Source organism: Notolepis coatsorum (genome assembly GCF_963971535.1).
Source record: "Notolepis coatsorum genome assembly, chromosome: 2".
Classification (NCBI taxonomy): domain Eukaryota; kingdom Metazoa; phylum Chordata; class Actinopteri; order Aulopiformes; family Paralepididae; genus Notolepis; species Notolepis coatsorum.
Window position 1 is genome coordinate 19,986,023 of NC_140166.1, and position 17,893 is coordinate 20,003,915.

The 17,893-nt window shown below is 40.9% G+C and overlaps 1 protein-coding gene across 1 annotated transcript in view; it reads right to left on the minus strand.

The window, feature by feature from the left end:
• The window catches only part of qsox2 (quiescin Q6 sulfhydryl oxidase 2), a 129,267-nt gene that overhangs the window by 30,703 nt on the left and 80,671 nt on the right, over window positions 1–17,893 (minus strand). Inside the window, exons 3-9 of the mRNA XM_084338178.1 lie at window positions 13,082–13,130; window positions 11,212–11,317; window positions 10,492–10,582; window positions 8,533–8,678; window positions 8,115–8,261; window positions 7,435–7,564; window positions 3,893–4,015 (exon numbers count right to left, since the gene is read on the minus strand). Coding sequence (XP_084194304.1) covers window positions 3,893–4,015; window positions 7,435–7,564; window positions 8,115–8,261; window positions 8,533–8,678; window positions 10,492–10,582; window positions 11,212–11,317; window positions 13,082–13,130 — 792 coding nt within the window. The remainder of the gene's footprint in view (window positions 1–3,892; window positions 4,016–7,434; window positions 7,565–8,114; window positions 8,262–8,532; window positions 8,679–10,491; window positions 10,583–11,211; window positions 11,318–13,081; window positions 13,131–17,893) is intronic.

A 17,893-nucleotide genomic window follows, 5' to 3' on the forward strand; every position in this document is an offset into this window, starting at 1 on the left:
GGATATGTGGGCTCCGAGGTACTTGAAACTGTTCACTCTCTCAACCGGTGCCCCGTCGATGCTGAGGGGGCTGTAGTCCTTGACCCCCGACCTCCTGAAGTCCACAATCATCTCTTTTGTTTTGCTGACGTTCAGGGAGAGGCAGTTCTCCTGACACCACTGTGACAGATTCTCTACCTCTTCCAGGTAGGCCCTCTCGTCGTTGGCAGAGATCAGGCCCACCACTACTGTGTCATCAGCAAATTTGATGATTGTGTTGTTGTTCCGCTGTGCCACGCAGTCATGTGTGTACAGGGAGTAGAGGAGGGGGCTCAGAACACAGCCCTGGGGGGCCCCTATGTTGAGCGTGATGGATGAGGAGGTGCAGTTGCCTGCTCTTACCACCTGGGGTCTGCCCGTCAGGAAGTCCAGGACCCACTGGCAGAGGTCATAGTTCAAGCCCAGGTCCCTGAGCTTGGCTATATCACCTTTGATTGTATAAACTGCACATCTCTATGAATTTGGCATCAAATTTGGAATGAAAAATCTGCGAAAAGCCCCCCCTCTTCAGCATATTATGATTCTTATTAAGCAAATGTGTTTCAGTTCAAAAGGCTACATCTGTTTGCAATTTTGATAAGTGTGCAAATATTTTACTGCGTTTCACTGGGTGATTAATCCCTTTGGTGTTCCATGTTGTAAATTTTGTAGTTGCCCCCAGCAGTTTATTAGGATTACAGCCATACCGTGGTATAAAACAAGACATAATTACCTCCTGGTCACAGACAGCTCAGGCACAGAGCCCTTTAATTGACAGTAACCCTCTATAAAAACAATGCACCATTAAAGACAGATGAACAAAAAACACAAAAGAAAACAAGGATACGAACACAAAACACAAAACATCCCAAGACCCCCCTGCCGGCCCCTCCCAAAATGAGAGACTGCAGAAACCTCTACTTGTCTTTCCTCCTCTAACAAAACTATATTCAAAGCTTACCCTGTGGGGCTGAGCCTTACCAGAACCGTGTAATACTAAAACAGTAATAATACTAACCAGTCTAACCACAATCAATCTTTTACCTTCTCTAGTAAACAAAAGAAACAAAACAAAACAACTTCTTGTTAAAATTAAAACACTGGATTTACGGCAGCATGACATGCATACCATTGAAAATAATGGTCAAGAATAGAATAGATGGATAGTCCATCAAAAGGCACTCTAGAGTCCCTGAAATGCCCTCTTGTAAAGAGCCTCATTGGTTTGGTCCAGGAAGTGAATGGAATAGGGAACAGCCCTTCAAAATAAAACACTACGTGCGAGCGTGACAATAGTATGAGCTGACTGTCTGTATCCACATAACATAGACATGGCCCGCTCTGTTTAACCTCGCACAGACGGACCATACCATAGGAAAAAATGTAAACCACAGCCATTAAAACAGACCAGTGATCCCGTATTCGCTAAGCGCAACACCATTGTATTATAATGAGGCTGGTACAGCAAGACATACGATTCGGAACGGGTTTCCTGTAATACAAAACAACGCCGTCATGGAGAAAACACAGCATAGAAATAGAAGCTGATGCGTTAAAGTGCTTCGTTAGCAGTTACTGCGAAGTAATACAAAGTGACACATCCTCTCATTGGCGTCGATCACTGCATGATTCTTGTGGAATCTACAGACAGTCTGTATTATTAACCCAGCCCATAAGACAAAACATCAAACCAAAATAGATATAAAACAGTGTCTGTAGTGTTAACGAAAACATCGCTAGGTCCTAGCTGACCCAAAAAAGCAGATATAACAGTACAACAGGTGCGCACCTAAATGCCGTTTGCTGGCGTTCAATCCGAAAAAGAAAATACAAAATAAGCAAGCATACAGATACACACCTTTAGTTGTCGGAAGCGCCCTTATTGGCGTCGTTCACTGCATGATTCCCGTGGAATCTACAGTATTATTAACCCAGCTCATAAGACAAAACAACAAACAAATTAGATATAAGACAGTGTCTGTAGTATTAACGAAAACCTCGCCAGCTCCTATACTGAGCCCGGAAAGCAGATATGAGAGTACAACAGGTGCGCACCTATGAAATGCCGTTTGCTGGTGTTCAATTAGAAAAAGAAAATACAAAGTAAGCAAGCATACAGATGCGCACCTTTTAGTGGTTGAAAGCGAGAAAGTGTCCACAAAACTTAAGTCTTTCCGTATTGTCTGTATTGTCCACATGGTTTTATAGTCCGTTGTGCACCTTATGGGAACTGTCTGTATTACACACAGAGGGAACTGTCTGACCACTTTAAAACTAAGTACAGAATAAAAAATACTTCAGAATATGTAGGCTACATGTCAAAAGGGCATTTTGCTAATGTAATCTACTTGCAAAGATGTGTTATAGCCTAGTACTATTCTTACTATATTAAACTTTGGATTCATCTTTTGTGGTGGCTCAACATTATTCACACATGGAACTATGTGTTGGGGATAAGGGTTCCGCATGGACCATATTGTTTGTTACATTGCTGTCGGCAAACAAAAAAAAAAAAAAAAAACGACTAACCTTAATGTCATGCACTTGTCCTAATAAACTAACCTACACTGTAACACGCAACACTTTGATGAACATTGTTACTCAGCTGATAGAGTTATACCCTTCTTGCTGTCTTGTCGCACAGAACTTGTAAGTCGCTTTGGATAAAAGCGTCAGCTAAATGACTAAATGTAAATGTAAATGTAAATGTAGCTCAGAGTGTCAACAGAGTGTTGATGTTAGCTGCTAGCTGGCTACCCGAATCCACAACAGCCAGGCAGCCAACCGTACAAAATACAGTCTCAGCCAATCACATCGATTTGTACAGTTAGTTAGCTCCACTCCATTGCGAATTAAAAGTTAGCCAGCCAGCGCAGACCGTATTAGCTAGCTACAGTTGCTAGGTAGCTAACGTTAGCCAGCCGAAGATCGGTAGCTAGCTAACGTTAGCCACAGCTGCAAAAAACGAATTTCAATTATGTTATGAGCTATCAGCTAGCCAGCTAGATAACGTTAGACAACACCTCATGTATTAAACTAAAGTGAATAGTTTACTGGGCCATTGTTTAATGCTTCAGTGGTGTTAAAAGAGGACCTGCACGCTTGCTATCTTCGGTGCGAATGGGACGGGTCTGTGAGGGGGAGGGCACTGCGAGCAGCGTGTGTGTGCGTCAAGCTCACGTTTGATTGGTTAGAATGGTCAAAATGCCCTTTTTCATGATATTTGACGCCTCTGATTGGCTCAATTTAGTTTCAATCTGTATGCATCTACAAATCATATTATACCAGGTTCAAATCCGTCACGACTCCGAATCAAATGACGGAACTCCGAATCAAATTGACGGATATCCGTCTCAAGACGGAACGCTTTAATGCCTGCTGCTTATATAACTAGCCTACCACCTTATATAACTAACCTACCACCTCATATACTGTAACTAACCTACCATCTTATATAACTAACCTACCATCTTATATAACTAACCTACCACCTTATATAACTAACCTACCACCTCATATAACTAATCTACCACCTTATATAACTGACCTACCACCTCATTTAACTAACCTACCACCTCATATATTGTAACTAACCTACCACCTTATATAACTAACCTACCACCTTATATAACTGACCTACCACCTCATTTAACTAACCTACCACCTTATATAACTAACCTACCACCTTATATAACTAACCTACCATCTCATATAAATGATCTACTACCTCATAACTAACCTACTCATCGGGAACAATTAGGGGTAAAGTGTCTTGCTCAAGGAGCGTGAATCGAACCGGGAACCTTCCGATTACCAGACGACCGCTCTACTGTGTGTGTGTGTGTGTGAGTGTGAGTGTGGTTGTGAGTCTGACCCTCATCTTGTTGTTCACCAGGTCCAGGACGGCGTTATAAGGAATCTTCTCCAGAGGAAGACTGAGCATCCATTCTAATAGAGTCTCTAGTAGCTTCACTACACAACCACGACCTGGATACAACTAGAAAGAGAGAGAGAGAGAGAGAGAGAGAGAGAGAGAGAGAGAGAGAGAGAGAGAGAGAGAGAGAGAGAGAGACAGAGACAGAGACAAACATGGAGACGTCATTCAACCTCTTCCTCTTGAACAAAATGTATGTATGTATGTATGTATGTATGTATGTACTGTATGTATGTATGTATGTATGTATGTATGTATGTATGTATGTATGTATGTATGTATGTATGTATGTATGTATGTATGTATGTATGTATGTATGTATGTATGTATGTATGTTTATACAATGGCATGCACATTTCTTGATTCTGATTGGCTGAAACAGTCAAGTTAGACGTGGTTATTTCTCATAACACACGCTCGTGATCCCAGAACCCGCCCACAACCGAATTACAATCACAACGCCAGTTCGAGTTTTTAGAAATGAAACCAAAGGGCGGCTAAGTGGCACAGTGGGCAAGGCGCTCGCCACTAACGCAGGAGATGCTGCGTTCGAGCCCAGCTCTCGGCGTTGCTTCCGGCTTGGCTGGTCGTTCATACTAATACAATTGGCAGTATTAGGGGGTGGGAAAGCCGGTGGGTGGGGATCGGACGTTGTGGACAGCGACTCCTACAGGTCAGTTGGTGCGCCTGTACAGCAGAATCAGGAAGTATCGGGGGCAGCGTGAGCCTCCCACGCGTTACTGCTCGCCACTGAGAGATTGCGCTGTGCAGGTGAAAAGATGCGACGGCTGCCTCCTCGTGTACCGGAGGGGACACGTGATGCAAGGCTTCGTCCACATTGCAGCCGACCAGTGGGAGGCATGGTCTAACAACGTTCGAGACAAGGGAGGGTAGAATTGGATAATACGAAATTGGGATGGGAGAAAAATAGAAAATGGGGAGAAAAAGTTGATAAAAAAAGAAAAAAGAAAAAGAAAATAAACCAAGATGGCGGACAATAATCTTTACGAATGGATGTGTTCATAGCGTCATAACGACTCATTCAAAAACGATTCTGTCATGTGGAATGTGTTAGTTTCTTACACAATGTTGGATTATGTAATTGGTTGGTAATGACTCATTGTGGAACAAAATATAAATCGCGGGAAGTCTGTTGTTAGATGCCATTCGTCAAAAGGACACTCATTTCACTGTTAATAAAAATTTCAAGCAATCAATCAATCAATCAATCCAATAACACACGCTCACTTCACTGTTAGACGGCATGCTTTGAAGCAGCTCGGAGGTGCATGCCATCTAAGAATGAAGTGAGCGTGTGTTATTGGAATGATTGATTGATTGATTGAACATTTTATTAATGTCCGCCTTGTTTCAAACTGGTTATGCTTAGGCCCTCTTTCGAAGTCGGTTATGCTTAGAGTTTATCTTTAGAGCAGGGCGATAGACCACCAGCCCTGATTCCAAACTCTAAGCATAACCGACTTCGAAAGAGGGCCTAAGCATAACCAGTTCGAAACAAGGCGGACATTAACACTTTCCGTGCCAGCAGGGGGTGCCAGAAATAGGCGCTTGAATGCCAACGCTGTAGTCAATGGAGGGCGATCATATTTGCGAACGCATAAACTATATCTTAAATTATGGCTATGTGTCTAATACACCCGTGGCTTATCAATGTCTTGTTTGCAGTCAACATTGTTGACACGGATTGTTTTTTTAATCGGTTCATTTCCGTTTTATACCATTTTGAAAAACGCTCGTTTTTTGAAACTTTCAGAAAAAAAAGATATTCTGCAGGAATCACGCTTTACTGTAATACACAAAACACGTTGTCATTTTTCGGCCTATTTATGAATCGTTTTCAAATAAACGCTAGATTATCGATAGTATATGTGTACTTATGCACGCTATAGAAGCGGGCTGAAAATCGATTATCTTATTTCCTGATCAGCACACACACACACATATGGGACACGTTGATATATAGGTGAAAACAGCTCTGATTATCCCAAGACTGGTAAAATAGATTCCTTACCTCAGATCAGATGTTCTCCAAAAAGATTATTCCAATTCCTGATCGCCATTGCAAATATCGATCGCGTTTATTGATCCAACGCTGGCTGGTCAAAACACATATTCCACGCTGTTCTGCGGCTCTGCAATGAGTGGGTTTGGCTCGGATTACATGCCTGACAAATAAAATGTGGAATCCGGACTCTTTTTTTCCCATCCATTTCATTCAGTCCAATCCAATGGGGTGCAATACCATCCGGAGAGACGATAGGGGGCGGTATTTTCCCTGTTCGAGCTCAGACAGATCCCCACTGGTAACATGAGGCTAGATTGATGAAAAATGTATGGAAATCAATAATAAAAAAAATAACGATTAAAAAACGAGATTTCTCGTCGGTTGGCACTCAACGCATGGCATGAACTAACGAGTTTTCTCGTTGTTGGCACTCAAAGTGTTAATACAATTTTCAATCAATCAATCAAATAACACACGCTCACTTAAAACAGCGCGCCTCCGAGCTGCTTCTATAGAAAGTAGGTTCAAAAAAAGAAATTCTCCCTTTTTTTTAACCTACTTTCTCTGCGAATGGTTTTTTGTGAATAAATCTCCATTATGCTTCAATTAATGTGTGTTTATTGTATAGCAATAAGGTTGGATGAATTCGGCAATTGTATAAAGATGTAAGCACTGTCTATCTGTAATAACATTTTCAATCAATCAATCATTCCAATAACACACGCTCACTTCATTCTTAGATGGAATGCCTTGAAACAGCGCTGCTTCTACACACGGAGGCAACGTATTTTTATTTTTTTTGGAACTACTTTTTCTGCTGATGGTTGTCAATAAATCTTCAATTAATGTGTGTTTATTGTATAGCAATAAGGTTGGATGAATGCGCCAATTGTATAAAAGCCATTACACCACGCTCAGTTGTGCGTTATGAGAATTAGAGCATGCCTAGGGGGGTCTAACGACCCTCGGCTGCGCCTCGGGCTTAACGACCACCCCTAGGCATGCTCTAATTCTCATCACGCCTGCGCGTGATGTAATGCTTAAATATATGTATGTATGTGCGCGTGTGTGTATCTCTCAAGGTTCCACAAGTTTTCCATCTAGTGACCAAAATGGGAAGTATTTCCAAACAGGGCTTTTTAGACTCTCTCCTTGGCCGAGTTGGACTGAACTGGTTTTGAACTCTCTGCCATCATGCTATGCTGTAGTCAAGAAATACTACATTTAATTCTCACTCCGCTAAATGAAAGTGACGTTGCGCGTTTCCTGTCCGTCATGCAGCTCATTCAGGCCCAGGAGAGACGTTTTTCACAATCAAATATACATTTTCACAATTGAATGTATGTTTTTAGACGTTAATTATTCATTTGAATATAGAATATTTGTTGACAGCCCTAGTGTGTGTGTGTGTGTGTGTGTGTGTGTGTGTGTGTGTGTGTGTGTGTGTGTGTGTTACCTTGGCAACCACAGTGACAAAGTCTTTGAAGGTATTAAGCTCCTCCCCCTCCAGAGTATTATGGGATGCCAGCTCTACTCTCAGCAGGTAGTGGAGGGCTGACTCGAGGTCAGCCATATATACCTTAGAACTGTTAACATATAAACATATTGACATCTGAAACTGACTGAGACCAACCATATAAACATACTGACATCTGAATCTGACTCCAGATCAGTTAGAACTGTGAGTTCTGAGAACTGAGATGTGATGCAGCATCTTAAACTAGCTGAACTCAGAGAGAGGCGATGCAGCATCTTAAACTAGTTGAACTCAGAGAGCGGCGATGCAGCATCTTAAACTCTCTCTTCATTTGACCACGATTCGATTCGATAAATTTTTTATAAATTTTTTATAAATTTTCTAATTCCCCCAAAAAAATTGAATACACAAGTGTGGCTGGGGGAACTGATTCACTCAGCATGAATGAACTATAGGTCAATAAAAACAATACAAACACAAAAAAACATTATTATTTTTTTTAATTATTATTTTTTTTAAATTAATTTCGATTATAATCTATTCTAACATATTCAAATCGATGCATCGAATCGAACACATTAGAATCGATGCATTTCGATTAATCGATGCGTCGTTACACCCCTAGTTTCTACCCTACAAAACCTTCTGTTTCTACTGACCTGTCAATGTCTCTCCACTGATCTGAGGTCTGTCTGTCCTGCAGCACCCCAATCTGGCCAAGCACCGTACTGCTACTGGCCTGTCTGCGCTGTACGCCTGGTAACAGCTTCAGGAAGGAGGAGAAGAAGAAACGCAACCGCTTCTGACTGGAGAGAGAAAAAGAGAGATGGAGAGAGAGAGAGAGAGGGGGGGGGCAGAGGAGAGAGGAGGAGACGGACAGACAAAGAGGGACAGGAAGGAGAGAGAGATGGAGAGAGAAATAGGGGAGCAGAAGAGAGAAAGGAGAGAGAGAGAGAGAGACAGAGAGAGACAGACAGACAGAGAAGAGGAAAAAAGAATATATATTTAAACTTTCATTTCACCAAAACTGGATAAAGACAATGTTTGTGTGTGTGTGTGTGTTTGTGTGTAACTCACACATGCAGAGGTGTGTGTGTTCCATTGGGAAGCAGCAGGTAGGCAGAGGGGAAGGTTGTGATTCCCAATGTGTCCAGCAGAGGGCGATCTGTAGACAGAGCCCTTCTCACTACCACACCATTGTACTGTAGCAGGTCCAGAATGACCTGGTACACACACGCACACGCACCTGTTAAATACACACACCTAGTCTCCTAGTCTCCAGTACCACCTGTTAAATACACACACCTAGTCTCCTAGTCTCCAGTACCACCTGTTAAATACACACACCTAGTCTTCTAGTCTCCAGTACCACCTGTTAAATACACACACCTAGTCTCCTAGTCTCCAACCAGCAGCAGAACTAAAGGAAGCTAGATTACTGAATAGTGTAAGGTAATTTACAGCCTCTTTTAACACTTTCAGTGCCCAGCAGGGGGCGCACATTTAGTGCTTGAATGCCCACCATCCACTTCAATGTTAGCATTAATATCGCCTAATCTATGTTTTAAATTATGTGTCTAATCTGCCCGTCGCTTATCAATGACTCATTTCCAGTCAACATTGTCGAAGCAGATTGTTTTTTTATCGGTTCATTTCCGTTTTATAGCATTTTGAAAAGCCCTCGTTTTCAAGGGGGAAAAAAATTCCATGATAATCGCCCTGTACTGTAATATTCTAGAAAAATGTTCTGCCTATTTATGAATCGTTTTCAAATCAACGCTAGATTATCGATAGTATATGTGTACGTGTGCAGCACGCTGGTGCCGCGAGCTGAAAATAGATTCTCTCAGTTCCTGATCGCTGTTACAGTCAAACAGCCATATCACATATAGGGGAAAAGCTTATATCTCCGTGAAAACAGGTCTGATTATCCTAAGACTGCTAAAATAGATTCCTTACAGGGGAAAAGCTTATATCTCCGTGAAAACAGGTCTGATTATCCTAAGACTGCTAAAATAGATTCCTTACCTGAGATCAGATGGTATCCAAATGGATTATTCCAATTCCTGATCGCCATTCCAAAAATCGATCCTTTTATTGATCCAACGCGTATACTGTAAAACATGTCCCGATCACGTTTTTTTGCTCCCGATCCGATCCCGATCATGTGATTTTGAGTATCTACCGATACCGATATTTCCCGATCCGATAGATTTTTTAAATTTTTTTATTCAACAAACATGACCATGTTCACGTCTTAAACTCATACTGAGGCCTTAGTTTTGGTTTTAAATTGCATATCATCATTAATTTATTTATTGTCACACAGAGCAGAAGAATTCTGCCAAAACAAACCAATAGTATCCAGCTGCAGAACGGCAGACCAGCCACACTCTCAGACCCAAACGCATTTCCTTTGATTTAATTATACATCAAATGATTTATGAAGTTAACTAATGTGAGAAATTGGGGGGAAAAAATAATAATGAATAAAAAAGATTATTTGGGTCTGAGATTGTGGCTGGTCTGCCGTTCTGCAGCTGGATACTATTGGTTTGTTTTGGCAAAATTCTTCTGCTCTGTGTGACAATAAATAAATGAATGATGATATGCAATTTAAAACCAAAACTAAGGCCTCAGTATGAGTTTAAGACGTGAACATGGTCATGTTTGTTGAATTTAAAAAAAAAAGGAAAAAAAAAGGGAAAAAAATAATTGGCAGGTTTATTTTTTATTTTTTTTGTGCCGATCCCGATCTTCGGAAAATCACGTGATCGGCCCCGATCCCGATCACGTTTTTTTCTTCACATCAGAGCGCCTGGCGGGGCAGGTTTACCAACGGTAGACTCGGTTGATGAAATATGAATTCAGATCGCTAATAAAAAAAATAAAACAAGAATTCTCGTGATGGGCATTCAGGGGGCGGGCTGATAACCCGAGATATCTCGTGATGGGCATTCAAAGTGTTAAATGGGTTGTTAGGAAGTACATTTAGTTTGTTCTGGGAGGATCAGAACCCCAGCTATGAACTCCTACCTCTCGGCCTACATAGGACTGTGGCTGCTCTACGATGATGGCTGTGTAGTGGTCCCTCTTCTGGCCCAGCAGGGGAAGGAGCTCCGCAGAACTACAGACACAAAGCCAGCCAGCCAGCCAGACAGACAGATAGACAGATAGACAGATAGACAGATAGACAGACACATTGAGAATTGGTTAATAAACTGACCTGACCACCATAAAACTACATGGTGCCATTTATACCAGTATTAAACCATTGTGTCCTGGAAGACTGATGTGATGTACTATGATGTACTGTAATGTACTGTGGTGTACTGTAATGTGATGTACTGTGATGTACTGCAATGTGATGTACTGTGATGTACTGTAATGTGATGTACTGTGATGTACTGCAATGTGATGTACTGTGATGTACTGTAATGTACTGTGGTGTACTGTAATGTGATGTACTGTGATGTACTGTAATGTACAATAATGTAATGTGATGTACTGCACTGTGATATACTGTGATGTTCTATAATGTACTGTACTGTGATGTACTGTACTGTGATGTATTGTGATGTACTGTAATGTACTGTAATGTAATGTACTGTAATGTAATATACTATAATGTATATGATAATATACTGTGATGATGGGACAATATTCAAATTTGATATTTTGTATAACTGACCAGGTGTGTTGGTACCTGTATGGTTCTATATATAGATATGTGGATGGTTCTAGATGTGTTGGTACCTGTATGGTTCTAAGGGAGGACATCTATCAGGCCAGTCCAGGGTTGTGTGGTTCTGAAGGAAATTCACCATCAACTGCCTGACTGTCTGCAGCTCCCTGTCTGCGCCTGGTGAGAGAGAGAGAGAGAGAGAGAGAGAGAGAGAGAGAGAGAGAGAGAGAGAGAGAGAGAGAGAGAGAGAGAGAGAGAGAGAGAGAGAGAGAGAGAGAGAGAGAGAGAGAGAGAGAATGAGAGAGCGTGATAGAGACACAGACACACAGATGGAGAGATACAGTGTGATATATATAGAGAGAGATAGAGTGTGAGATAGATAGATAGATAGATAGATAGATAGATAGATAGATAGATAGATAGATAGATAGATAGATAGATAGATAGATAGATAGATAGATAGATAGATAGATAGATAGATAGATAGATAGATAGATAGATAGATAGATAGATAGATACAGAGTGAGTGAGAGACATATACACCTCCTGTGGCGCAATTCTCACACTCAATTGCTGTTTAATCATCTCTATCGTAGTCCCACTCAGTTTGGGATTTAAATGGACATGAATTACTAATGTTAAGAGTACTAAAAGCACTCCATACACATCCCAGGAGTGATGTATTAGACTACATATAGATTATTGAAGACTCTGCCTGTGACTGATAAGTACTTATGATTAACATTACTTCCCATATTAGGCTGCAGCTTACGTTACATTGATTAATTATGTCTGTCTGTCTACGTCAGTTTTTAATTCAATTTCAATGAGGAGTATCAGTTTGTAGGACAGGATTGACACTGTGGCAGTCTCTGCAGGAAAAGAGAGAATGAACTGAAGTGACAAATACGTTTCCATCCGCAAAGCTGCTGTTGCTGCAAAGGCACGTTTACATTAGGTTCTACTTTAACTATGAACAAAGGGACAGTAATACCTTCCGTCAAAACGGTAAGCCTAACCATGTTTTCATGCATGTCTCTATGACCGCATGTGTATCACATGATATAGCCGTTCGATTTTACATTTGGCCTGTGAATTAGAATCATGTCAACCATGTTGGTCGGACAAAATAATTGCTAATAGAAACCCTGATATATAGTATGTATGTTGTTTGTATATATAGTATGTATGTAGTGTATATATAGCATGTATGTAGTCTGTATATATAGTATATATGTAGTATGTATAGCGTGTATAGTCTGTATATATAGTATGTATGTAGTCTGTATATATAGTATATATGTAGTATGCATACAGTAGGTATATAGTATGTATGTAGTCTGTATATATAGTATGTACATATATATAATATGAATGTAGTCTGTATATATAGTATGTATATATAGTATGCATGCAGTATGTATATATAGTATGTATGTAGTCTGTATATATAGTATGTACATATATATAGTATGTATGTAGTATGTATATATATAGTATGCATGCAGTATGCAGAGGTGCGTTGCTCATGGGACGCGGCTCTGTGAGCAGAAGCACGCGCACGCACATGCACAGATGTGCACGCGCACGCACATGCACAGATGTGCACGTGCGTGCACACAGGAATGCGCTGCACTCGACTGATGCGCCAACTCGCTAAGTACTACTTTGCATAACAATAGCGCCGGTCGTCAGGTGTGTTCAAATACGTTCTCAGATACATTCACACAAAACTTGTGAATGAAATGTGTTACATTCCATTCGTAGAGGCAATTAGGCACTGTCTTTAGTCTGTGCTTATGCGAGGGAACATTTATGCGCATGCGCAGGAGCGCACACACTTGCGTGCACGTGGCGTCATTAAAACAGCGTGCAACCAGCTTTGATATCAGCAACGCAACACTGGCAGTATTTATATAGTATGTATGTAGTCAGTCTCACCTCTGTATGTTTTCCCAACATCAGATGGAAGGCTGTGGGCTTTGACGTACTGATGGAGCAGAACACAAGAGAACAGAACAGAACAGGTCAATAAACTAAATATACAATAACAAAAACACTTTTGGAAAAGTCTACATGGAACTACTTGCCTTCTCATCGGTTGGTTTGGTCATAGCTAAGCAAGGCTTTGTTTGTCAATCTGTCATTTAATTCCCTATATTATGTGGGAAGATGTACACTTTTACAAATGTGTTGATTAAACAAACTTTTTTATACCACGACCCTTTTATTTATGATTTATTTTTGCAACCCCTCACTTAACTCATTCAGCACCATACCCGAGTAAAGTCGGGTTATCTCGCCAGCGGTTGAGCGCCATACCCGAGTATAGTCAGGTTTTGGCAGTTTTTTCTTTTATTCGATTTTTTTATTCATTACAGGCTCACAGACCTCTGTGTTACCATAGGAAATCATTCTGAGACCCCGAGAGTGCAATACCGGCCGAATCCTGCTAGGTGGCAGTATCGCCCACCATTTGAAACCTTATTTCACACTGTGTGTCACATCTAATGTCGTCCGGGCGAAGAATTTAGACCAGCCAAGTAAATCGCTTCATCCGAGCACTTCGAAAACGCGTTCAGCACACTTGAGGCATATCTTGTGCCACTTCATGTGAGGGACCCGATCGACATCAATACTGGAAATCGCGATCAGACAATTGGAATATTCTTTTTGGAATAACCCAGATCAAAGGTAAGGACTATCTGACGTCAATTCCACCTTGATCCTACAATGATTTCATATCGATCCAGCCGATCAACGTATGTAGTAGGGCTGCAACGATTAGTCGACATAATCGACGATGTCGATTATAAAAAATCGTCGACGAGAAATTGTTGCGTCGATTAGTCGCACTACCTATCTTTGTGAGAGTGGCTTCTCAGGGTTCCAGACAACATCATAACATGATGATCCCATAGCAAATTTTGGACATTGAAAACATTGTTCCCCTGCAGGAGATGATGATCAGACTAGACACACAATACATTACACACGCACTCCTCTCACTCACACACAGCGATCAGAGTAAGACACACACATACACACTCCTCTCACTCACACACAGCGATCAGAGTAAGACACACACACATACACACTCCTCTCACTCACACACAGCGATCAGAGTAAGACACACACACATTCACACTCCTCTCTCTCACACACAGCGATCAGAGTAAGACACACACACATTCACACTCCTCTCACTCACACACAGCGATCAGAGTAAGACACACACACATACACAAATTACACAGTACACACCTCTCACTCACACTGCGATCAGAGTAAGACACACACACAAATTACACAGTACACACACTCCTCTCACTCACACAGCGATCAGAGTAAGACACACACACATACACACGGACTCCTCTCACACACAGCAAACAAAAGTTATTTAAAGTACACTTCCACTTTAATTTGTATTATTTAATTTATTTATCTTGTTATGAGTGATTGCTGTATTGTTCTTCAAATACATTTTCATTTAAAGTGGCTTAAAGATCCAAATTCAAATGTTTCATGAGTCATTATTTTAATTTGCTATGGGATCATCATGTTATGATGTTGTTGTTTGGTCCTGACAAGAGTCTCAAAGTCTGGGGTGATGGTAGACAAGCAACTCTGAGGTCATGCTCAATGTCCAATCTGTTCCTCTGCTGTCTTCAGCTGGACCAGAGCTGAGAAGCCACTTTAACAAAGATAGGTAATTTTTTTGTTGTTGTTTACATTGGTTTTCGATTAGTCGACTAATCGAAAAAATAATCGGCAGATTAGTCGACTACCAAATTAGTCATTAGTTGCAGCCCTAGTATGTAGTATTCAAAACGAATGCCGTTGCTGGCGATCAAAGCATCAAAAAAACTATTATATACCTTTGATTTGGAAATAGTAGCGTGTCCAGGCGAGTTTTTAGCAAAATTCGCATATCGCTCCATAACGCAGTTACCAGGAATTAGCCAGGATCACAATATACAATATTCACCACGGTATAACACGCGAACGTATACATGAAAAAATGTATTCTTTTTCACATGTTGGACGAGGGATAGTTACTGTCAAATGAGCCATAGTATTGTCTCCATAGCTATAATATAGAATATAGATATATATATGCCCTGCAAACACTGCGACGCACAGTGAAAATCCCTATATTTTAAAGCGGTGGCCCATTGAGTACAAGGATGGATAAAACGGCTGGCCGTGAATGAGTTAATGTACCGGGTAATTTCAACATGGAAATAAGGAATATCAAAATAAAAGCACACGTTGTTGAACTTGATCATGCATATTTATTAGAAAATGAAATTGCCAGAACATAAAAAAAGAAAAGAAAATGTGCTTTTCAAGAATAAAAAAACATTTGAACAGTTCCATGATATGTGGCTGCGTTGTGCTGAGAAAGAGGCGCAGATCCGCTTCTACTCTGAGGCGAGATCTGTATTTATTCTTTAATGTCAGTGCCGAAAGTCTGGCCTGTCCAGTGAACTTGACTTTCTCGTCACGCGAAAGATCAATTTGCGCCTCCTGCTCAGACAGTGGGAGGCCTGTTGCGTCATGCGTAATGAACGGATCTAGGATCTAGTTGTCCAAATGGTCTGTGCTCTCCGTGCAATAGTTCCGAAATTGTTCAATGAGCCCTTCTATGTGGCTACAGATGGTGGGCTTCAAATAATGTTTTGCAACATTCTGTTCCTCCAAAAAGCCATCAAGCTGAGTAAATACCATAAAATCTCTGCTGATTATCCTGGAGTGCCACAAACGGAGTTCCGAGTCCAAACAGGTCTGTGTCCCAACCTTGTAGTCCCAGATTCAACGCATTTAGGCGGTCAAAGATCTCGGCAAGATATGCCAGCCATTCATTATCAGCCCATTTCTCCGCCAATGGGTTATTTTTGTCTGCAAGGAAAATCTGCGCTTCTTCTCTCTCTCTCCGCGCTTCTGACAACAAACCTGAGTGTCAAGGTTACACACAAAAGACGAGACATGGTCTCCGTGATTATAAATGCGCAGGATGTAGTGAGTTGTGTATTGGAATACTGTGTCGGCCTCCGTTGATGAAGGGGCGAGACATGGCAAATACACACAGCTGCCAGGTGGAAAACTCAATCCAAGTTGGGCTGGTCGTTTTCTTTCTCGTTTTTTTTTTTTTTATATTTTTTTGCTAATGCACTGTCACCTACCCGCAACCTCACTTTGGGATGCGACCCGTAGTTTGAGAACCGCTGATCTAGTGGTTCTCAACATGAGGGGGGGGGGGGGGGGGGGGGGGTTCTGGAGCTCCCCAGCAAAATGAGGAGCAGTTTAATTGCCAATCAATTTAATTGACAAGAAGTTAAGCCAATGAGGGAATATATAAGAGGATTAGGATCATAGGTTTCATTATGTCCACTGTTATCTCCTCACCTATAGTATAGTCATAGTTATAGTATTAAGTGTAGTAGTTATGTGTATCACAGGGCTTCTCAAACTCTGGACATTAGATTACATTACATTAGATGTAACTTGATGTAGGGATATATTTTCTTGTGTCCGGCGCTGTGTGTGATTGAACGTGCGTATCAAAATACCAATCGCAAAAGTGCTGGTTTTTGCCACTGAACACACCATATTATGAACAAATATGAACAAATATTGCTCTGAAATGCCGCAAGGTGTGAGTTGTTGCAGGAAGACAACACTGAAAGCTATGGAGCATGGAGAGCCACTATCCTAACGTTACCACAAAAGGTTTGTTGCGTTGGAATACAGCTAGCTTTTTTATTGCATTTCCAAATTGTGCCAACAACATGTCTCCCACTTCGTGTAGCGTTCATAGACTATTGATACAGACGCACTGTTCCATGAGCGGAGCGACCTGCTGCAGACTGAGTCATAGAATTATTACAAATGGTAGCCGACTGTTTTGACTGATAATACGCATTGAGCATCGGGTATATTGCTGTGAATTGTTATTGCTGCTGCCACGCTCTTTAAGATGCATTCTAAAAACTTATTTCTTGGAAGTACTTGAGCACTACTCGAGTAATTCATGCAACTCGATCTGGGAAAACATTACCCGTGCCCATCCCTAATGTGCATATATAATTACTTGTGTGATTGAACATGCATATATATTTTTACTTGGGTGATTAAACGTGCATATACTGTATTACGAGACATGGTCTTTTGTTGTTCAATTGTGTGATTGAACATGCATATATATTTACTTGTGTGATTGAACATGCATATATATTTACTTGTGTGATTGAATGTGCATATACTGTATATTCACTTGTGTGATTGAACATGCATATATATATTTACTTGTGTGATTAAATGTGCATATATATTTACTTGTGTGATTGAACGTGCATTAGGGCTGTCCCCGACTAAGGATTTGGATAGCCAACTATGATTGGCCAAAATTTGCCGTTAGTCGACTATTAGTAAAAAATAAAATAAAAAAAAGTACAATATATATATATTATTTGTTTTATTTTTTTTTATTTTTTTATCATTCCATTTGGGCTGTGGGGGTGCTTAATGTCTGAAGGAGTCGACTGAAGGCTTCTTGTCCTCTGCAAAAGCATGCAATTGGTCCACTGATGGATACATCTTGATATTTGTCTTGTCTAGTGTGTTCATTAGATGGGTGAAATCCTCTTTCAGTGCCTCTGTGCCTGTTTTCGTAGGCAGTTAGCCTCTGGTATGCGTGCCATTAGCGTTAGCCACGCTTCTAGGCCTATTTTCTTTTGGAAAGAATGA